This window comes from Eupeodes corollae, chromosome 2 (assembly GCF_945859685.1).
Source record: "Eupeodes corollae chromosome 2, idEupCoro1.1, whole genome shotgun sequence".
NCBI lineage: Eukaryota > Metazoa > Arthropoda > Insecta > Diptera > Syrphidae > Eupeodes > Eupeodes corollae.
In genome coordinates, this window is record NC_079148.1 from 26,487,812 (window position 1) to 26,512,906 (window position 25,095).

The window sequence follows — 25,095 nt, forward strand, 5'->3', positions numbered from 1 at the left end:
GGCGAATATTCGTTCATTCGTTGGTCGTGCTCATGTGAACAGTGCTTTACTCAGTCAGTTAATTAGATCGTAAATAAAAGTTGTGCATTTAAATTTCAGATCGTATAGCAACATTTTGATCGTGAAATGTTGCAGAGTGAGTAAATGTATCTGAAAATTCCTTAGAGTATGCAATTTTAATAATTATGCTCGACAAACAAGAAAAAGCTCATTAAGCTCTACTGGGAATTAAAACATATTTTTAGGGTTACACAAAGTTATATTCAAAAATCTCATTCAGGTCAAATATTACTTATACCGTATCCACATCCTCTATTTTGAAAATAAGAAAAAAGAATTAAATGCATCAGGCACCTTAATTCTGAGGAAGGGTTTTTGTTTCTTATGACACACAGTTTTTGGTCCGAAAACTCTATAGTCAGATGAATTGTAACACGTTCACTATGGCGTATACTTACTTTTTAAGTATAAAATTTGATTTGTCTTAATTTACAGAGTTGTGAAATTTTAAAAACGGGGAACAATGTATATTTAAACTTGACAAGTACACGTGCAGGTAAAAGTTGCACGAAGTCTTCGATTGCACTGTTTTTACGGTTTGACTTCGAAAATTTTTATGTAAAACCTTTTACAAAATGTTCCAACAACCAAATGCCACATATTAAATCCACTGGTGATATCTTTATCTTTTAGTTAATTTGTTATTTGTATTTTATTTACAATTAATTTTAATTTAATCTTTTTTTTTGTATTTTGTTGTTAATTTATTACGCCAACATAAATCCACCATTTCATTTGCAGAGATTAAACAAAATCCTTACTGGATAATGATATTATACTGAATATACCCCACATTATATTTGTATATGCCGCAATAAACATGACCGACACAGTGCAGCCTCTTCCTACCACCAAAAATTCAACAAAACGTGCCATAACGCCCATCATCAACATCAGTCCATTGACGGTGCAAAAATTCCAAGGATTACCACTCGAGCCACCAACAAAGGATGTGGTGAGTATATTCATACACAAATACAATATAAATAAATATTTATTTTAATTTTTTCACTAACAAATAAAAGTAAACATTTACGCGGCCATTATCAGGGATTAAAGCTTGTCCAACTAACAAATAAATTTTGCAAAACAAATTTTTAAACAATAAATAAAGAAAAAGTAAAAATGAAAATAAATATTGATGGTGTGTTCGATGCCTTATGTGGATGTGGATTTCGAGTTGGAATTGAAAATTCACTTCACTTTCAATTGAAAATTAAAACATTTTATGCGACTTTGGCTGTTGGGCGCTGCGATGTGCTGTGCTGAAAGAAAAACCCATCCATCTAAAGCTTATCCCAGTTTACAATCGCGCTGGCCGCATTAAAAAAAAAGACAACCTATGGGCATTGTATCGTCCAAATAAAGCCTGTAGACGGCGCCGAAATGGCCATTTTCCATTATCCGTATGGCGCACAGTGGACCGATTTTTTATATGGAGCCACGCGTGGTCTTGGAGTTCAGCGCGAACGAACTACGAGGACTCCGTTGCATTGGCGGCGGCGGCGGTGGTGGGTATCATTTTGAGAAGATCTCGTTCAACACGCACCATATCAGATATGTAGGTAGAAATAATAACGTCGTCGTCGTTGACGATGGAGACGAACGACGACTGCAAGAAATATAAATAAAAGATAAAAGATACTTTCAATACCTGTTGGAGCGCTGAGGCTCTGGAAATGAAAACCTGGTTATGAGTTCCCACGATTTTTTGCCGCTCGCGTCTATGGTATACTATAGAGCGCTTGCGTGCAAATCTAAACGCTGATTTTGTTTCACCGGTGTACGATTGTGTAGAAACATGGTTCAAGACTTGAAGACTTGTCTATTTTGGAGTTGGTAATAGCAATAGACGACGACCACCACCACCACAGCACCGTAACCGTGATATGTTGGGATTATAAGACTTGATGACTGGAACTGGGATTGAGACTGGGAGTTACTTGTGCTGGTGCTATGCTGCTGATGATGTTAATAGACTTCAAGGAGGAGGTTCAGTCGACGTTATTTTAAGACGAGATGATGGAAAATGTGTAACAACATCCACTGAGCCTGAGCCTTAGTAAGATTCGGAGCCTGAGTCTATATAGCCTATACAATTTATGAATGATGCAATGTTGCGATAAAACGTGTTGGTTGGTTTTAACTTGGCTTAGCTTTGCTTTTACGTTTGGTTTACTGATGCGGTTGTATGGAATGAATGTACCATCACCACAAGGTCGGAAATGAATCACTCTTTTTGCAGCTTAATATTTCATCAAGCCATCGAGCGAAGAGCGCGAGAGAGATGTTCCACCACCGATTAGGAGTTTGTTTTGTTTGCAAAGCATTATAAAAGTCGGTGTAATCGCTGATTCGAAATAAGTGCATGAAAACGAGGTGAATCAGTTTTATGAACTTTTGTGAACTATGCTTAGGCAGGTAAAGAAGAAAATTAGTTTGATCATATCACATATAAATAGTGAAATGCATTAGGGAAATGTGGGAGGAGCGATCTGTGGTTGGAAATAGGTATTTTCATGGTTCTTTGGTATTCTGGGTTAAAAATAGAAGTTCTTAGAGTTCATGGTAATTTGGGTTTCTATGACATACAAACAGTTAATTTATGTTATCTAAGTTATTGTTTATACTTATGAAAGTTCGTTTGCTTATATGCGAATTTTTAGACTTAAAGCATTCTTCTTGTTTAGTTAAGAATTTTTTTTAAGGTCAACATTGACGTTCCATTTTATTTGTTGTTAGGAATAATAGCTATGAAGGTATTATGTTAGAGCTTTAGTTATAATAATTTTTCAGTAATATTTCCTAAATTAAGATTTCTATAAGAAATATTTTTTTTTGCAACATTTTCTCCCTCAATGTATCGTCTTGACACTTTTATTGGTTTTTATATCGTACAAAAACACTCTCATTAGTCGGCAGCGGAGGAATTCCCGAGATGGAATCAACGGTGGTGTCTACAGTTCCAGTTAGGTTGAACTACTTAATGAACACCTCCTAGGGCTTCTTCGACTTATTCGGAGCCCAGGTGTATAAGGAGCGGTTTTATCCGGCTCCCTATCCTTGGAGTTATACTTAGGATCTGGCCCACCAGATTGGGGGTTGTGCCGTCGGGGTGACTTCCTGGCCACGTAAAAGCTTCATAGTTGCGAAGCACCAACAAGTCTCGAATACGGACCAATTTACTGTTGACAACCTACGAATTAACGACAAAGAATTTCGGATATGCACGTGGAATTTTTGGTTACTTAACAGACCACATGCAGCCGAAGAATAAGCGGAGGCCCTAGATTGCTATAAAGCAGACATCACCGTCATCCACAAAATACGATGGGTTGAGCCGGGCAAAAAGAGGATGAAAAACTGCAATATTTACTATGGTGACTGCTACCACGAAAATCAATAGTGCTTATTTGGAAGCGGCTTCATCATTGGAGCCAGACTTAGGCAAGAAGTCTTGAACTATAGGTGCATCAATGAGCGCCTGACGCCCCACAGAAGAGAAAATTGACAACACCAAAGATATGTTCTTCGAGCTCATATGAGCAGTGTCCTAGTTACAATATTAAAATAGTTCTGGGCGATTTTAAAGCCAAGCTAGGAAGGGAAGACATCTTTGTTGGAATAATCGGGAAGAACAGCCTGCACGACAACTGATTCAGGCTCATAGATTTTGCTGCGGGGCAAAACGTCATGGTAGCCAATACGAGTTTTCCACACCTCAACATCCACAAAAGAACTTGGACTTCTCCAGATCAATCTACCGTCAACCCTATCGACCATATTGCGATCGACGCCAGACACGCTTCCAGCATCATGGATGTCCGCACTTTCCAAGGAGCTAACAGCCACCAACCAGGAACCCCTAGTTTGATGAGGAATGTCGGGAGGCAAATGCAGCCAAACAACAGGCACGCAAAGCGGCGCTTCACAAAAGGACGAGAGCAGCTCATGAGCAGAAGAGGCGAGAGGAACGCTGACTTCTCAGAAGGAAAAAAAGAGGGCATGAGAAGCGTGCGATCGAAGATGTTTAAAAACAGAAATGAAGTTCGAAAGTTTTATGCACAGGTGAAACGAAATTCACCGGTACATAAACCTAGAACCGAAGGCTGCAAAGACGAAAGTAGAAACATCATAGTGGAACCGCAGTCAATGCTGGGGATATGGAAAGACCACTTCTGCAGACTGTATAACGGCGACGACGAACTGAATTCCGCTGTCAGGCAGGATGACCCATTCGATATAGACGACGAAAGCCAACAATCCCGTCCTCTCGACTTTGACGAAGTAAAGATTGCCATATCGAAGCTGAAGTCTAATAAAGCCGCTGTAGTGGATGGCTTGAATGCCGAGCTCTTTAAAGCAGCTGGAGATAAGTTGGTTGGAAGCATGCACCAACTTATCTGTAAGATATGGTCGGAAGAAATCAAGCCCGATGAATGTAACCTCAGTATCTTAACATCGTGCTTGAAAGAATAATGCAGAGCTCACACGTCAACACTAGAGGCACTTTCTTTCAAAAGTCTGTCCAATAACTAGCATATGCTGATGACATTGACATAATCGGAAGAACTCAGCGTGATGTCAATGGGGCTTTTGTGAGTATTGAGGCAGAGGCGGCAAAAATTGGTTTAACGGTTAATGAGGGCAAAACAAAGTACATGCTATCGTCAAGAAAGGATATACAACACCGACGTCTTAGTCAAAACGTCACCATCGACAAACATTACTTTGAGGTAGTCAAGGACTTCGTCTACCTAGGCTTCGCTGTAAGGGCCACCACGCCTGCCGTAAAATTGGCGCAATGCGCGAAACGTTCTTTTATCAGTTTTACATACTTTTCAATCGTGTAACTTGAAATGTTGATTTGCATTAAACAATTAAATAATAAACAAAAGATTTGACAGACGTCACTAAAACAAAATGGCCACAACGGGGCGCCAAAATCTACCCGCGTCATCACCAAAAATGTGCTTTTTGTGTAAACAACTTGACTTACTAATTTTTTAAATGTCTTTTCATTCAGCATTCCGAACGCAGCCTTTGCTTTTCTGATACATGACATTAATGGCTGAATTACAAACACGCTTCAGCTTCGGCTTCGTCTGCGTTACGGTGGCCTTGCTTTAAGGTTGCTTTGAATGACATTTCTTTTATTTCATTCCTCCAAAGAGCAAATATTTTGCTTGTTGACATTTTTTACAGCTTTTGAGCTTTCAAACAAAGCAAATGTTCAGATAATTGAACTAGAGCTTCCGTTTGAAATCACATTACGTTACATTACGTACTTTTCCTTACGATTGTCAAACAGAACGTGAAGTCGAAGCTCCATTGTGATAGCATGCACGTCAGGGGAAGCCGAAGCTGAAGCGTATTTGTGTTTCAGCCATTAGATATATACGAGTATTATGATAATAGCAATCCATTTATCCAGAATGCCCCTTCTGTGTAAAAGCAAGCTAAATAAATTCTCTATTTTCCACTGCCTAATATCCTTTTCACACCAAACCCAGAACCGAGGCAAAAAGTTTTCGAAAACCCGAAAATAGTTCACCCCGAACATGTACACGTTTTCATTTGACATTTAAATTTGTTTAACAGCGGCTGTCAAATTTTGTATTGATGAAAAAATTTGTAATAAAAAGTAATGACTATTGCTTCTTCTCAACTTATTTTGAAAATAAAATGAATTGTAACCAATTCAAATTGAGCCGCAAAACTGCAATAATCTAAAGGATCTGGAAATGCCATCAAGGGCGATAGTCCACTGGAACAACGATTCCCACATTGTGTGAAGCCTCCACCAAAGATTTTCTTTCATACTTATTCTCCTCCACATATTAACTTATCTCCCAAACCCTTGTGATTGAACGGAGTGACCGCAAAGTCTTTCTACAGGCAGTAAGCGAAAGCGTCGAACATATTTGTGCCGACGACTTCGAAAATGCTTCCCTTGGAAACGTCATTACGAACTATGAACAAGTCTTCCTCGTACTTTGAGTGGTCACGCCAGTAGCCATAGTGAATTCCGGTTCCTCGCTTAACAAAGAGCGTTTGAAAATCTGTAGAATTATGGAAGATCCGCCAGCGTCGCAAATAGTCACCGGGGCTTTTTTACGACGTTTTTTCCCAAAAGTTTCCTTTTTTTCTCTTCCATATTCTGTAAATAAAAAAAACAAAAGGCAATAATTCTTATTTTGTAAGGAAATTGAAATTGTAAGGAAATGAAATATTTGTTTTGACAGCAGCCATCAGCTGTTTTGTTTACATTAATTTGAGCGCTGAATGTTTCAAAAGGTTTGTTTGTTTAGTTCAACTTTGAATGGCTACTAGTTTTCAAGAGGTTTTATATAAAACTTGGGGTTTACCAAAAATGTATAAGAAAACTTGAGTTTTCGATGTAGGTTTTTGGTCAAAACCTATAATTTCGCGAAAACCTAGTTTTGGACTTGGTGTGAAAAGCCTATAACGCCCTTTTAGAAATCAATGAACAGCAGATTGTTGTGCCAAGGCATAACACAACAAACCACAACCAATTTGACAGATGTAACTTCAAGAATATGGCCTTAATAAAATGTCAAATGTAAACAATCTTTAATGTTAAACCTTTAATATTCAATTTTAACTTAAGTAAATTTGTTTGCAATTTTCAATTTTACTTAAACTAAATTTGTTTGCAATTGTTGTTTGGGTCAAATGATAATAATCAAATAAACATCAAAGTTTAAACGTCATAAACATTTCTGTTAATTCTATAATTAGACATTTTAACTTGTTTTACTTTTAGTTCCGTTATCATTAAGCGCATTTAAGAAGTTAAGCATCTTTTAAAGACCATTTTTAGAATTTGCCACATTAGCTTCTATTAAAGTTTATCTGATTTCTTTAAACAATATTGCTTTGCTTTAATAATCTGCCACCTTTCCAAACAAACAAAAATTAATTGTAAAATTCTTAACCGCACAAAAATCAAATATCACTAAAATTTAATAATAATAATAAAATCCTTTGTTCAAATGAGATAAAAGAAAAAGAAAATTAGAACACGCCATTAGCAAAAAGCACAAAATGTACGTAATACAATCTTTTTCAAAATCCAACAAAAATTTACCAAACACAAAAATCCACCATAAGATGTTCCCTAAGTAGAGTATAAAAGGTGTACCTCCGTATACCTATAGACCTAACGTATACTGGATATTAGCACCGACGACGACGAAGACCAAAGACCGACACAACGAAGAGTAACACAAGCCCCAAGGCAATAAATATAATAATATATAGGAGTTGGAGCACAATGAGCACAATGAGTCGTAAAAGTAGCAAAGCCAGCGAACTTACAAAATGAACCCGCGTCGGTTTCATTTGGTTGCTTTGGTTGGCCCCCTATGTTGACCCAATTAACATTTAAGCCACTAAATATGCCCATTTGGGGGGCGATTACACAAAGAACAAAGCAGAAAGAAAACAAAAAGAAAAACTAAAACTCTGTTGGCAAAGGTCAGTATTACTTTATAACCGTATTCTGCGAATCGTTTTGGCTCTCGTCTTTGGTGAAGTCCCTCCTGATGGTATGTTTGCACCTAACTTACAAAAAAGGGATCAGAGTGTGGGGGAGGGGGTAAATAAACATGAGTGAAAATATTGTTCGATGCTGCACATTTACAGTTATTATTGTAGGCAGGTACGAATGATCTGTCAATGAAAGTGTTCACATGCACAGGCACACACTTTCGAAATGTCATTTTGTGGGTGGCTGTCAAATGTATGCACATGCACGTACACATTCAATATCTACAATGCTTCTTCTCGGAAAGGAAACATTCTTCAGAGTTCAGACAACAAAACATATGATGTGGGCAGGCTGCAAAACGTGCAGCATGCATTTAGCCGCAGTTACGAGTACCAGTCAGTGCAGCAATATAGCAATTTGCTGCTTTCTGGTGAATGGTAAATGGAAGCGTATAATAATGTACCATATGTGAGCTTTGTGTATTGATAAACATCAACTTCAACAGTTTGCCGCCCAAATGTCGCCATATCATCTGGATTTGGTCAAGCAAATCAACGAACGATGAATGAATGAATGCTTTTGCCTTGCTTCGTTAAATTCACCACCAATTAATCTGAAAAATGATGGAGAATAAAATGTCGATGACATATCATAACCGAATGACAGGAAAATGCAGTGTGTTCGTGTGTGTCGTTGTTTGACGTTTCTATATAGTATAAGATAAAGTGATTTATGGTTGGGCACAGTTGGATATGCAGACCATTTTTGATAAAAAATAATTATTTCTTCTATTAATTAGAGGATTATACAAATGCAGTATAATATTTAGGTATAGAAACACATACATAGGTACATAAATGCAAGATTGGCTTTGAAGTTTGTTATAAGAAAGAATTTTGTTAGGTTCGTTCAGATATTTACAAAATGTTTTTCATTCTTTTAATTGTGACGTTAATTGACTTTTTCATTTTATATTTTTGCAATAATTATTGATTGTCATTAGAAAGCAAAATGACATTTAAGTTTTTTTTTACATTAAATTTGTATATTTGTCTTGTTTTTATACTTAGTTTGTATTTTTGACAAGTTTGACACTGGAAGATGTACCGTAAATAAAAAAAATGGAGTGTTTAGAGGTATAACAATTACAAATTATTTTGAATTCGTCAACAGTCCGTTTAGATTGTGTGACATTCTTTATAACGTATTTTAGAAGTGTATCCGTTTCTTTGCTAACTTAGAAGTTATTATGACAAAACGTCAATTTGTCATCCCAAATGTCAAAATTTTACAAAGAGATATGATTTTGTTGTCATATCCAACATATTTTAAGCAAGAAATACTAACTTACTGAATTGAGGTGGTGCTATAGTCCGGGGCGGACCTGGGCCTCTACCAACATGCGTCTCCAGCCAGCTCGGTCACCCGAAGAATTTTTCTCTCGAAGCATCCTAAGACGCTCTCATCTTTCTTTGACAGGGTCCAGGCCTCGGTGCCATAAATGAGAATCGGGATGATGAGTGTCTTATAGATGGTGATTTGATCTTCGTTTGATTTCAGCGCTGGTGTCGTTGTCTGTATTAATAGCGGTGCCTAGGTAGACAAAGTCCTTAACTACCTCAAAGATATAGCTGTAAATGGTGACGTTTTGTCCAAGACGTCGTCGTTTAGTATCCTTTTTTGATGACAGCATATACTTGGTCTTGCCCTCATTGACCACTAAACCCATCTTCTTCGCTTCCGTCGCAATGCTCAAAAACGCTCCACTGACATCACGCTTTGATCTTCCAAATATGTCAATATCATCTGCGTATCCGATTAATTGGATAAACCTTTGGAAGACTGTGCCTCTAGTGTTGATGGTTGAGTTTTGCACAATTCTTTTCAGAACGATGTTGAAAAAGTCGCATGACAGTGCATCACCTTGTCTTATGTTAAGGAGACTGATGCCTCTGTAGTTGGCGCAGTTTAGGGGTTTCCTTTCTTATGTATCGGGCACACTATGAGATTCCACTCATCGGGCGTGCTTTCTTCCGACGATATTTTGCTGATGAGTTGGTGCATGCTCCCTACCAAGTCATCGCCTGCTGCTTTGAATAGTTCGGCAGCAATGCCGTCTGCTCCAGCAGCTTTGTTTGACTTAAGTTTAGATATAGCTATATTCACTTCGTCAAGGTCAGGTAGGCGGAATTGTTGATCTGCGTAGCCGAGGTTGAGTGGTTCTATCTCCATTACAGCGGAATTCGGTTTGTCTTCGCCGTTACGGGCTTTACAGGCTTCGGTTCGTGGCTGGTACCCTTGGGAGTTTTTTTTTACCTTTTGGTAAAATTTACGAACCTCATTCCTGTTGTGACATCCCTCTATCTGCTCGATCGCGCGCTTCTCATGCTCTCTTTTTTTCATCTAAGAAGCCGGTGTTCCTCTGTTCCGTTTTGTATGCCTCTTGTTTCGATGCGTGCGCTTGCCGCCATTGGTCGTCAAACCAGGGGTTTCGCTGTGGTGGCCGTATGAAACCTTACACTTCAGAGGCGGCATCTCTGATGACTGCAGGTCAATGTTGCCATTGGTTTTTAATGCTTAATGCAGACAGCATAGGACTCCTTAAAAGGTTATTATAGACTCGATCGCAAAAGGAAAGTCCCTTGCGATTGTAGTCGTCTAACGTCGAATCTTCTTACAGTACTTCCTTGTTTTGGCTTGGATCGGTATATCCGTACCGTACCTTGGCTACAACGAGGTAGTGGTCCAAGTCAATGTTGGCCTCTCGGAATGTTCGGATATCTTGGATACTGGAGAAGTGTCGTGCGTCGATCGCAATGTGGTCAATCTGGTTGACGGTTGATTGATCAGGAGATTTCCATGTCCCCTTGTGGATATTAAGATGCGTGAACTGCGTACTAGCTACCAGAAAGTCTCGCCCCGCAGCGAAATCGATCAGCCTGAATCCGTTGTCGGAGGTAGTGTCGTGCAGGCTGTATCTCCCGATTATGTCACCAAAGATGTCTTCCCTTCCTAGCTTGGCATTAAAATCTCCTAAGACAATTTTAATGTCATAGCCAGGGCATTGCTCATATGTCTTGTCCAAGAGCTCGAAGAATATGTCTTTGGTGTCTTCATCTTTCTCCTCTGTTGGGGCACGCGCGTATATTAGGCTTATGTTGGCGAATTTTGTTTGATGCGGATTGTTGTGATACGATCGCTCAGACTAGAAAGAGTAGAAACTCAAGACTGTTTGCCTGAGTCTAGTTCCAACAACAAATCCACACCCAAATAGGCCCTATCTTTGTTCTCGGTAGCAGTCGCCGTCGCCGTAGTAGATGTCGCAGTCTTTTAGTTTGCGTTTGCCCGGTCCATCCCATCGCACTTCTTGGATGGCTGTAATATCTGCCTTGCAGCAGTTTAGGGCTTCCGCTAATTGTTCGACTACACGTGGTCTGTTAAGGGACCTAACATTCCACGTACATATCCGAAGTTCGTTGTATTTAATTCGTTTGCGTGGGTTGTTAATAGTGAATCCATCCGTATCCGATGCTTGTTGGTGCTTCGCAACTAAAGGTATTGTTTACGTGGCCAGAAAGTCACCCCGACGGCACAACCCCCAACCTGGAGGGCCAGATCCTTTGTATAACTCGAAGGAAGGGAAGCTGGATAAACCGCTCCTTACAGGCCTGGGCTCCGAATATGTCGAAGAAGCCCTATAAGGTATTCACTAAGTAGTTCAACCTTACTGAAACTGTAGACCCCACCGTTGATTCCATCTCGAGTTTTTATAGGTTTGATTATCTTTCTTTTAAGTTAACACTCTTAAAACAATGTCCTCCATTTTTGCGATTTCTAAAAAATCTGATTTTAGCAATGAAATTCTTCTCAAATTTTTAGGGAAGAACTAGATTTAACGATCCTAAAAGAAAAGATAAAGTTCGTGTTCTAAAATTTTCCAAATTCACTAAAAACTCTTATTGAGTATTTCAAAATTACAACTCTTCGAAACGAGATTAAAATTTATGAACTAGACTGATTTCACTAAGAGTGAAGAAGTATTTTTCGTCATACAAAATGTATATCGCCCTAAATCACCTCGAACTACTCTTCTATAAACATTTACACTAAAAGTTTATGTATCAAACATTTTCTTTGACGTTGACCCGCAGTCATATTTCACTTTCACTTTTTTTTTCTCACTTATATTCGACATGACCCTCTGTCTTTAATGTAGGTGCCCTCACTCTTGTCTAAGTTTACTTATGTTCCCTTAACACAATAGCCCATAAAGTATAAGTATAATTTAAAAGAAAACAAAAACAACAACAAAAATGTCTTAATACCTCGCTGACATCATAGTGTGCCATTGTCAAAGGAAAACAACTTAACTGTCATTTTTAAGTTACCTTTTTTTATTTCTTTGAAGTTAAAGAGTTAAGATGACAAACGGGTTTGAAGAATTTACTTGAAAAGGTATAAAAGTGAGGTGAATATTATTCACCTTAATTCTATTTTGAATTTGAATATTTGACATTATAGAGGTGAATTTCGAATGGTGAATTTTAAGGGCTATGTTCAAAGATAAAGTGATTTAATTGTTACTACAAGGTCTTCATTTTTTGTTTTTAGTCATCTACCTAACCCTTACTTCAAGCAAGTATACCAAACAAGTTAACAAAAATTTACCATTTTGCAAAAATCATATTCCTTGAAGCCAAATTAAGATGTTAATAAGGTGCTATAAATCCATCAGTTTCATCAAACTTTTATAACCGCACTCTCTTCGATTGATCATGCGGGAGCGGAATTACTACCCATTTACCAAAACAATATAACGTACGGGACTCTGCAATACGTCGGTCGTCTCGTTCGTGGTCGTCGTCCCTTTAAGCAGAGTCGTTTATGTTTTGGTTTATCTTTTTTTGTATTTTTGGTCATGCACCGCACAAACTGACGTAACGAAAAAGGTGAGACAGAACAGACAAAAAAAAATAACTTCAGGGCGTGATCTGAGTCAACAAGATTGCCTGACGGAGGAAAATACCTTCACCGACTTTTTGAGCAACAGTCACAGCTCACAGTCACATCCATGACAAGGGAGTCACCATAAACAAAACGGCCATTTAAGGAGGCTAACTGTAACTGATTTATGCATTCATTATTGGATGACGATGACGACAATTGCAACGTCGCAGTCACAGTCGTTGTTGGTGGAAGCGTCGCGTCGCGTCAAAGTAGTCTCATGTCTATAAACATAGTTGTCTTTCATTGATTTCTTGAATGTCGATGTACGATAAACCGATAGCTTGAAGTGATCTGTTGAATCTGAGCTGAGCGATCGCCGATATCCATCGATGAGGGAGAGCCAGAGCAATATTTATAGTTTAAGTTGTTGGAAAATGAAATTTTGCACGCGGTGACCTAAGCTATTGACGTTTTCTCGCCAAAGCACATGCACAAGCCGCACTTTGGCTTTGCATTTGCACTCGACTCACATCGACTCATGGGGCTATACGATTGCGGGCGGGTTAAACTATGGGAATGGGTACCTGTCATTGAATCTGCCATAATCGCGGGCTTGGGTGTAGTTCGCATCGCACTGGCATAGCACATGTAATAATCATATGGGCTTGGCCTCATGGTTGAAATTTTCTAAACTGCTCGTAGCACAGATTTCCACTAAGATAATCTGTGAGAGGACGGACGTGGACGGATGGAATGATTCAATATTTCATTACAAATGGTTATCGTTTCCTTTGTATACATTAGGAGTATGAAGAGGAGATGTAGATATGTATCTGAATTATAAGTTGTTCAGCTAAATTGGAAGAAGTTCATCTATAAGCATGCATGAGATTTAGATACAAATTTTATCGGAGGTTTCATTGTGGGAAAACAAGAATTTGTATGAATGTACCACTTTTTTGAATATTAATATCAAAAAGAATTTATGAAAACATTTTTGATTCATAAAGCAAACAAATATGATTATTTATTTCAACAACAGACGAAAGCAATAGATCGCTGAGTCACAGAATCTCTAAAAATTGATTATTTTATTAAAATAAAACTTGGCCGAAATAAAACACAATTGTGTGAACGTTATTGGTTTAAAAAGCAAAACTTTTTGTTTGTGATGCTGACAAAAACGTTTTTATGTCTTTTAATTACTTTTCATTTTTGGTAACTTACCAAAGATTTACTGTAATCGGCCTGATTGGTTGAAATTAAATAAAAATTGAGTGGTGCCATTTCTGTGTGCGTGTAAAGTTGTCAGGAATATAGGGGACCTACAGTTTTGACAAGATTTACTGTTAGAGTATTTGTCAATTCCTTGCAAGGGCAATAGGTATGTGGCAACATGCCTATTCTACTTAAAACTAAACCCTTAAACTATAAAACAAGTATGTAAGCCGGCCAAGGCTTAAAACACCATCCCGACTACCCACTATCAAGTGTTGATCGGAGCCACCAAAACTGGTTCTCCTGCTTCACCCTATCAGTTCGGTCCCGTTCGGACGCAGGCCTACTGAACCGAAGGAACTCTGCTCCGCCTTGTCCATTATGTCCCGATTGTACAGGAGCCGCCTATCCACGGTTTGCCGTCTGAGGTAGTAGATTAGCGGAACTGCCAATCTATCCTGTATCAGATCTATCTAAAAAGAGAAATGACTCTGGTGGAATGATGCCGCTCAAGCGTGTACTCTCAAGATACTCGTCATTCATTAAAATGCATGAAATTTTCAATTCTGTTGAACCAATCCCCGTTGTTTAGGACCTCATTGGAAGTAGTGCACATAAGAAGATTCGGCTGTTCGGTATAAGCCGGTACAGCGTCGTAAACACTGCAGATCGAACACCCGAAACTTCTCCATCTGGGAAGGGGCAACGTTAAACCACACATGACAACCATAAACGATCATGGGCCATATGAGGGCCATGTAGCAAATTACCTTCACTCTGTGGTCAAGCCGACTGCTGAAAAACAGCCATTTTGTCAGAGCGAAGGCTCCTCTGGCCCTGGTCAGAGCAGCATTTATATGTCTGTCGAAATACAAATTCTGATCTAACCAGATACCGAGTTACTTCACTACACTTTTGCTCGCTAATGGCTGCCCGTGAAGATCAACGATGACCATCTTGCGCCAATTCTTGCACATATCCCTTGTGGCCCTAGCCAACGGAGTCCGAAACAGAAATGTCTCCGACTACTGGGCGTTTATTTTCAGTTTTTAGTCGTCGCAATATCGCTGAATCTTGTCGAAATCACGCTGCAAGAGAATTCAATAACCTCAACCTTTCGGGCCGTTCTGTACGCAATTAGATCGTCGGCGTACGCAATTACCTTTGTAAGACTACTTATAAGATCGCTGGTGTAAATGCTGAAGAGAATCGGCGAATTCACCGCTCCCTGTTGAAGACCATTTTTAATTAAGAACGTTTAGGTAAAAGTTACATTGCCACTTTTGACAACAAACTTTCTACCGTTAAGCATATCATAAAGTATATACAACAATATGGCTTGCTTATGCCAAGCCTGCTCAGTTTTAGGTAAAGGCCCTCTAACCATATCAGAAACGAGATTAGACGCAGCATGAATTTTGTCATGACGCGCCTTAAACCCGTCAGAGCTCTATTGATGATCTTGTCGAAAACTTTGCTGATGCTCGAAAGAAGACTTATCGACCGAAGATTTGACGGGTTGGAGTCGTCCTTGCATTGCGGCGTGGAGTATCCATTATTCAGTGCATTAGTGGCATAAATGTCAATTGCCTCCATTCGTAAATGTCTTAGTACATCGTTGGATACACCATCGATACCTGCTGACTTTTTGTTTTTTATTGAATTGAAAATGAGCTGAAGCTCAGCCTTCGTCACTAACAAGGGACTTGGTCCCGTAAGGAATCGTCATTGAACCTCATCAAACCGCGATCATCTGATCGCCATTTTGTCATATCATTTCGAAGATAAAAGTGATTAAGTAGGGCTCTGCTTTCCAGGTCGTGGTACACTTGCTGGAAAGCAGCTCCCACCGGCTCCACTTTTTCCTTCCGATCTTCAATTATGTAAAAGTTATCGTCAAAGATGGCTGCTCTGGATCTTTTTGAACTGTCCTGAGTACGTCTCTGTTCTTTTCATTTCTTTGGAGTTTCAGACTTGGAAGGCCATTATCGTTTGTTACCTGAATATCTTGTTGATTTTAGGGAACATACTAGAGTCACTTGAATTAACTGACCGGATCTTGCAGTCAAAGTACTTGTTAATTGATAACCTGTAGTTCTCCTTAATCAACAGATTGACATTTTTTATTGACAACTTCAGTGTCAATAAAAAATGTCAATCTTTATAAGTTTTTGAGTTTTGTCAGTAGGTCACTCTTGTGCCTACGCAATGCGTCAATAGTCACGTTTCTGCAAGCGTCCATTTGGTCCCGTTCTTTGTACTCTGGTATTGTTCGTTTTATTGTTTCGTCCATCTGTTGTAAATGTTGGTCAATTTCTATATTTGTCAGGTTTCTGTTGTTTGGTGGGGCTATGTCACTCGAACGAAGTTCTCACGCTAGGGCGTTCGTTAGTGAAATGAGGCCAACGCATCTTACTGCAATTGTAAGAGTACGTTGCAACGTATTCCCCCAACTCCACGCGTTCGTTCGGAATCTGCTTTACAGCACCCAGTCCGCAGTGATCACTGTCGTACTTCACTGTCTGTAAGCAGTTTCTAAGGTTATTACCCACTTTGTCTGTAACTGTCAGTCTGGTGTCGTACAGCAAAAGATCCAGAAAGGAGCCGCTTCTTGGATACGAAGGCTTTTCAGTGGCCAGCAGGTCGACGCCTTATTCAAGGCTGTAAAGATTCATCAAATTAAAAATATGATTACCTCTAGGATTTCCCAATCTTCATGTTTTGCATTCGAATCACCGGCAAAGATGAAATAGTTTTCTTCTAAGCTCAGTTTAAGTTCTAACACTAACCACCACGGAACGGGTACTGATTTGTTGAAATAAGTTTATTTTCTTATTTTGTATTTTATTTATATTTGTCGACGTTTCAAGGACCCTAGAAACTTAAACAAGGGTTTTGAAAAGAAAAGTTTAGAAAGAAAGAAATATTACTTAAAAAAGGTAGTCAAAATTTGGTTAAAACCGTTTTCGACGTTTGCTAAGCTTTTTAGAAGAATCGAATTGACAGTTTTTTTCTTAAAAAGATAAAAACCCAAGGACCTGTTTAAGAAATTGCTTAGAAATGGTTTTCGAGTCGAATATCTTGACAATTATTAAAAACATTTTATGTTCAAACTAACAATTATGTTCAAACTAAATTTTATCTTATTTAAAGCATTTTTGAAAAGAGATGTCATTAGTTTTGAACTCTTGAACATTTCCATGAGTGGGTTGAACGTGGTAAAGCATTCCACATTCGCGTAGTGCTGCTGAAGAATGAATCTCTGTACTTCATAGTGCGTCAAAGTTGCCTTAAAAGAAAATAAAGCTTTTTTCTTCTTAAAACAACTTTGTTAAATCTTTTAAAACACCCTATTCGTAACTTACTTATTGTTCATTCATTAAAACAAAAGAAAAATCAAAGCAGAAATCAATTTGTTCTTCCACATAATTTCGCAGGCGGATATTCTATACTTATATGAGATGAATAAAATAAAACATATTCTCCGATAATTTGTCGATTGTTTCATTCGATTAAATTAAATCACCTTCACAATTCTCTTTTGATCTTTGGGGTCATACACACTCGCACTGATGATGACTATAAATTCAAGTAGCCTCAAGCTACCGTTAAACTACCACCTGCCATACATATATCATTTTCAATCACGACTAAGACTTAAGCAAAACAAAACAAATTCTATCCACAAGATATTAAAACTTTATATAAACATATCTAACTTCATAGGCAAAAGTCAGTCAAATAAAAAAGTCGTGCGTTAATTTTTATTTCTTAAGTAGAATTTCAACAATTTTATATATAAATTCCCACCATCAAAAAATTGAATTCAAATTCAAATTTAGAACTTGGTATAATTTACTATAAAATATATGCATTTGCATATATTTGCACTTGTTATAGGAACTCGTATGGTATGACGTTTGGCGTATATGGGGATATTGCTCAACATAAAAATGGTACTCGGTATAGATAGATACTTTAGGTAGACAGTTTACCTCAGATCAACCTGTACGATTTTTTTTTGTTTTGTTTTGAGTCACTAATCGGAAAATATCTACATATGTATCTACATTTGTACATAAAAGATATTTGTATCTGTATATCTTAATGTGTACGGATATTAACTAAAACAACATTCATTCAAGTAAATTCTCATAGATTTTTGTATTGATTTAGGGTAAACTGGTAAAAATGTGCCGGATTTATTTTCCCAAAAATCTTTTATTTAAAGCAGGAATATAATTCATGCAAAATTAATTTTATATTCAAAGTATGATTAAGGTTGATAATTTCATTTGATTTTTTTATTCCTTGATACTTGATAAATGTAATAGTTAATAACTGTAAGATCTTCTAGAGGTACATAAGAGAGTAGCAACAAATTACGAAGTTTAAGGTAATTACCAAAGGACCTATCTAGGTAGTAGTAAAATTGGATACACTGTCACATCTTCGTAGGCCAAAAAATAACGAACAATATTACTAAAAGATACTTGAAAGTTCATTGACAAAAATATAGAATAGTACAGGACAAAATATCGACCCTTGAGGAACACCGGACGATGAAGGCAAAAGTCTAGACAAATAGTCACCAATTTGAACTGCTTGTTTTCCGTTAGTCAAATAAGAATATATAAGCTTGACGAAGCTTATCAAACATTAAACAGAATTAAACATGGTTGACAGTGTAAAAAACCTTAGAAAATCAAGTAAGACTAAGAAAGTTACATCGTCCTTATCGCAAAGGAGTGCTTTTGTACAACTCTACTTTTTCCGGAAGCCAGATTGTTTTGTAGTGAGCAAAGAGTTGGTTTGTGTCTGCTAAAGCCTTTAGACAAGTAGGGTAGAATTGACTAAGGTCTATATTCAGTTTCTTTAGCCTTTTTATTAAAGTGGTATTATTTTTGCAGCAAAATTGGAAAAATCATTCTGAACAATTTTGGGTTAATATTGTCCAGACCGACAGCACTTGACTTTACAGAAATAAAACTTTCAAAAATATCAGAAACATTCACAGAAAACTGAAACTAGGGTAATCTAAATCTTCCCTAAACAAAATATACTCGACAAAGGCGAAGTTGATGGGACTGAGATAGATGACTTTGGAAGTAAGTTAACATCAACATCGTTAGTAGCAATATTTCTTACCTTAGTACTATCAATTTTACGAAAATTCCTCCAAAGTTTACGTGAATTCAATGTTGATTAGATAAAATCTAGGATTTGGCTAAACGGATTTCAGCTGTGAGTTTTTAGCAACGAACAAAACAAGCGTCGCAATTCAGTCAACCGATAATAAATCAACTTAATCACGAATTCCCAAACTAATTTCCACGTTTTTTTGAAAGTCTCAATTGCTTATAAAAAATTTATTCATGTTTGTATATATAATTTGTGCAAGAAATTGATAAGAAAACATGAACTTGATTTTATTTTATAACTGTAGAAACAATTATTTAACAAAATTGGATTCAAACACATTTTTTTAACATGATAAGTTACATTTCGCTTATTATGTGTACGCATATTTAAAAATATTATTGCTTCGAACTTTTTTCCTAAAAGTGTATTACTTCAATAGGAACAAATTTCAACAGAACAAAAATTTTGATGGTTTTTATCACAGCAAATGATTCTGTTTTCAACTTAATTAATTGCAGTTTTTTTTAATTATTAAGTATTTACATTTAAACATTTGTTGCAACTAGTTTTCGGATGGAAAAAACATAAAATATAACATCATCTCCAAATATAACAGTATAGAAATGCGAGATTTATACTACGAAATGCTAGAAGAGTATTTCGAAGAGCTTTCCAAACTAAAATATGGTTTGAAGAATAGAGAGTTAAAAATTTCGCACAGTCCAACACAATCAAACACAGATGGTCTCAAAGTTAATGCGCAAACAAAGTTCAGACTATAGACCAGGATACCCTTAAACCCCAATACCAGAATACGAACGCAAGTAATGATGAAAAGTCGCTATTCGAATTGGTATCAGAGGCTACATTAAATGTTTCCATCAATTGTGAAGAAAACGAAGAAGTAATTTTTCTACACTTGACCAGACTAAAGACTGATGAATCGTTTAAATATGATAAAAAGCAATTACACAATAATGTATTGCTAACGCCAAATACAATGGCTTCAGCGAATATTAAACTCGAAATGGAAGAATTACGTACAGAAGAAACAACGGTTGACGAAAATGGTGTGTTCTCATCAAAGTGCAAAGTAATTGGAAATCTGGAGAAGGCTGATTAATTTTCGTTTAAAGAATTTAAGGAATTGGTTGGTTTACGAAAACAAGTATCCTCTAGTTCGATTTCGATGCAGAGAAATCCGAATTATAATAAGAGTCAGCACACAGATAACATAAATATCAATCTTGGTGACATGAACAAAGGAACGGGCACCTCATGTCAAATGCATAATCTTCTACACCAGGCAGTTATACGGACACAAAGTCCCACTGCAAATCTTCGTGTAATTTCCGACATTTCAGCTAATTCAATAAGTGACACAATTTCCAATAGTTTGATACAAATAGAACTTAAGTTAGAACGTGATATCTTTGCCATAATTTTGAAATGGAGGCTTTGGAAATACCGTCGCAAAGTATTTTCTATTAAACGCAATTTGAACAGTAGCTAAAGATTGACCACCCTCAGGATTTTCATAAATGAACATCTATTCCTGGAGCAGCATTTACAAAATTTACAAAAATATATATTATAAATTATTTTCAACTAAAATTTTTCTGACTTCCGAAATTCAAAAACCAAAAATATAAACGGAAAATCCAATATGGTAATAAAACTCGAAATCTTAATAACTTAAAATCTGAAAATTTAAAAATCTCAAATCCAGAGACCCTGAACCCAATAAACTTTAATTCAAATAAACCTAAAATCCTGACTACAAAAACTAGTGAAATCTATAAATGGGAAAATTAAGTTCCAAAAATCATAAATACAGAAAAACTAGAGGGAAAATAACACCTTCATTTTATCAATTATTAATTCTAAAACTTTAAAATCTCAAAAAACCTAAACCTATTCAACAAATACAAATCAAAAAATGTGGAAAAAACAATGCACGAACCTGCTTATGCATCCAAAGAGTCTGTTTAAAAAAATTTTGTATTTTAAGATTTAAAAACGTACCTGCAAAAAAAGTTTGAATTATCAAAAAAAAACGTTAATTTTTCAATATTTTTTTTTGAAAATCACTAGAGCGGTTTATTTTTATTAAATTAATTTTTAACATATAGATTTTTTTAAGATGAGCTTAAAAACATTTGTAGTTACTTTAAAATTATTAATATCCGGTCTACATTTTAGTTTCGTAGAAAAAACATTGACTCATTTTCGAGGTATCGAATTTCTAAAGAAAAATGTTAAATATTTTAGTTTTTCATTGAAAAAGTAAAATTTGACTGAGGGACCTCACTTTTTTCGACTACTATTCTTGAGAACATGATCAATTTAATCTTTTGAGGTGAGGCTCGTTGCTATTGATCAATGATTTGACACATATGACAATATTTTTTTCCGACTTTTAAGACAGAATCTTAAAATTTTAAACTGATAGTCGATCGTTTTCTCGAATTGTCTTGAGTTACCAGTCCTCAGAATTGCATTTGGTATACCAGTATTTAAAATAGAACTAGAAAACTGGGCTTCAATATAAAATATATTTTACTGATCAATGAGCTCTTGCATTACGGGGTCTTGTAACGAGCTTTTCAATTTTACTTTGCCAAAGGTTGTACTTAAATCGAATACAGCTTTAAAATCATTATATCACTTTTGGTTTTTATAGATATAACCTTAAAAAAATCGAAAAAAACTTTATATAAGTCTTTTTGAGGCTTTGTATCTTTTTTCAATCCAATTGGTGATAATAATCTTTATATTAGACACTTTGTTAAAATATTTTCGGTTTATTATTTACTCTTTAAAAAATGTTCCATAGTTGTTAGTCTTCACATGTGTTACATAAACCTTAAGGAAACGCTGAAGCGCTTTTATGCTACAACCATTTTAACAGAAAAATAGAAAAACGGTATCCAAATACTTTTTGTTCTAATAATGTATTTCTTCATATGCTAAAATTTTATCACAATAGCCGTGTTTTTTTGGTGTTCCCATAAGCAGTACAGTGAGAAATTGCCAAAAAAAAATCCGCATTAGTCCGGTTCTAATATTTGAAAGTTCATATACAATTGAATATTTGCCAGAAAAATGTATTAAAAAATTAAAAAAAAAGAGGCTGGGATGCGACCCACAAATAAGTTTGAAGCCAATATTTTTAATTTTTTAAAAGCTATTTGAGTCGAATTTAAATTTCTACCAAGTTTTAGTATTATTTTTTTAGAGTTTTATTTTTTGTAAAAAGAACTTTCAATTCGATTTTTTTTTTAAATTTGATCGAATGTTAAAACCAATATTTCTAATAAATAAAAATTAGTTAGAAGCTATTATCTCAAATTTTTGAAAAGATATTTGAGTCGAAAATCATTTTTTACCAACTTTTGTTAATTTTTTTAGGTTTTTATTTTTTGTATAAAAACTGTCAATTTGATTTTTCTCAAAATTTTACTGAATGTTGAAAATAATATTTCTTATAAGATAAAATAAGTTTGAAGCCTAAATTTCAAGTTTTTGAAATGATATTTAAATCGATATTCAATTTTTACCAACTTTGAGTAATGTTTTTTTTAGATTTCTATTTTTTATAAAAAAAACATGTGAATTCGATTTTTCTCAAAATTTTATCAGATGTCAAAAAAATTATTCTTCGTTGCACAAAATTGTTTTAGAGATGAAATAATATTTTAGTCGTAAAATTTTGGAGCGATGACAATTTTTTTTTCAGTTTTTTCGATTTATAAAAAAATCGTTAAATGGAATTTTTCCAAAAAATATACTTGTTTGGTATCAGATTACAGTTAATTATTTACAATTTAATTCAAGTCTCTAGCGTTTTTAGTTCGTAAGATATTTAGGGTTAACCAAAATTTTCACCTTTTTTTCAAACTGCTATGGTAAAAAAAACACCCCACGCAATTGTCTCGAGAGCCCTTTCTGCATCTTTCTGCCTTATTATCTATACAAAAAAAATTTATTTGAAGTCGATATCTTTTCTGGTTCTTGAGCTACGAAAGTACGTACACACGCACGCACAGATATCTTTCTAAAAATCTTTTATTTCGACTCTAGGGACCTTGAAACGTCGAGATATGTCAAAATTTTCAATTTGACAAATCGGACCCATTACAATAACTTCCTATCAAAATCAAGAAAATACGTCTTTGTGGTATGATAGTTCAAAGTTTAAACCAAACAATTTGACATAAAATAAAAATCTCAAGAAGGTGGTTTGTTCGTAGACTACTAAATTCTTGATTTATCTGAATCGTGTTGAAATGAGTTTGATTCGACTCGAATCTCGTCGGGGATTAGAGTCGAGTCAAAATTTGAAGAAAAACCTGTGTGAAGGAGTTGGTTTTACAGATAATGTTTTATGGTCTGTTTATTGGCATAATTGTGTACAAAAAAAAATTGCACATGCAGTAGGTAGCATAATCTTATATGGTGCTGAACTATTCAGTTTTTCATTGTTTAACACGAATCAAACTATCTCACTTGAACTTCATAAGAAACATCGAAAAACCATTTGCATTTTAGAAAGTGCTGTCAAACTTAATAATTTTTAAATCTTCTTGTGCGTTGGAAACACTATTTCATTTATTTAATCTAAACTGAGATAAGCCTTTGGTTTAAACAAAGCAAAACTTAAGTATCTTTTCTATTGTTTTCCCTTGCAAAATTAGCCCAGTAAGTCCATTTTCATAAACAAAACTAAATAATGTCAACAGTAACAGATTGATTTTTTTCCCTATGGAAAACACATAATTCCAAATGCACAACTACTCAACGAACACAGCCATCGAGATACAATTGCAATATCAATAGTACCAACATTTGAGAACGAGATCACATAAGATCCATCCGAGACTCGTATAAATGTCAAAAACCCATCCGTAGTAAGATTCTACTTTAACTTTTATCGGCGGGTATTTGTTTTTGTTATTTGTATAAAATCCTACTATACTTTTGATAGATTTTCCAACAAAACACGTGTAATCATTAATTTAAAAAAATATAAAAATACCTAATGTTAAAAAAGTGTAAAACGGAGTTCGGATGTTTTATGATTACCAAAAATCCACTCTAAGACATATTCTTCAAAATCAATATTCACCAAAATCAATTTTTGAATACTCAGTAAAGTACATGAATGATTAAAATTTTACCTAGAAGTTACAGATTTGTCCTTTTTTTCGTCACAAAAGGTTTCTCTTAAAAATGTATGTCTTGTTTTATCACAGGCCTTAAAACACCGCATCATGTTTGTTTTTTAAATTTACCAAAACAATCTTTAGTAATTCTCAAAAATCAGATTTTTTTCAGACAAATAAATAATAAATTGGGTGGCGCAACAGTTTTTTCAGGCAGCCATTTCAAAAACACCTAAAATTCCAAATTTTACCAATTTGTATGTGTGCTGTAGTCCTTTAACTATACTTATGCCTTTCTTCAAATTTTGTTAAATATTTTTATCTGTGACAATTTTTTGTAGTCTTTTTTACCGTTTTTGCCTTAACTCTTTTAAATTTAAACTTTTGTGAACCAAGAACTCTTCTAACTCATTCAAATCAAGCGTTTTCACGTCATTTAAAATCATAGGAGGTAATATTGTAGTCTTATAAATCACACAAAAGACACAACTTCTGAACCTCAACTTACTATGTATATAAAACAACCACCACCACGTCTTATATCTTTCATAAAAGATACCCTTCAATTGCGACGTGCCACTTCTACCCTACCGTAAATTGAGGAAAAAAGCTCTCAACACAAGCCGACTTGAGAATTATTATTATATTTTTTTATTTCAACAAAAGCAAAAAAAGCGGTTACTTACTTACCTGCCTTACCTACCATAGGTGTAAAAGTAAAAGGGTGGCTTACCTAGTTAGAGTGCGTCATGATGTCTACACTATACTTGTACTTGTATGCCTATGATGATGACATAAACATGTAGGTAAGAAGGTAAGTAAGCATATGGGTCATAGGTGGGTCTCTTTTGTTGCATCCCAAATAGGTACATACGTATAAACGTACATTTCCCGCCAAACATCAAGTTAAAAGATATTAGATATGTATATGCAATTTTTGGTTTGCCCATAAACAACTTAAAATATAAAAATAACAACGACAATAATTGTAAATTGTTTATGCTCATTACAGTGCCCTCGTTGTGCACGACGCGACGACGACAACTACGA

General features: G+C 35.7%; 1 protein-coding gene across 1 annotated transcript in view; it reads left to right on the forward strand.

Moving 5' to 3' along the window:
* Positions 1-25,095, forward strand: part of LOC129947460 (uncharacterized) — a 179,828-nt gene that overhangs the window by 29,840 nt on the left and 124,893 nt on the right. The window contains exon 2 of the mRNA XM_056058023.1: positions 802-1,015. Within this exon, the coding sequence (XP_055913998.1) occupies positions 881-1,015 (135 nt within the window). The 5' untranslated portion in view covers positions 802-880. The remainder of the gene's footprint in view (positions 1-801; positions 1,016-25,095) is intronic.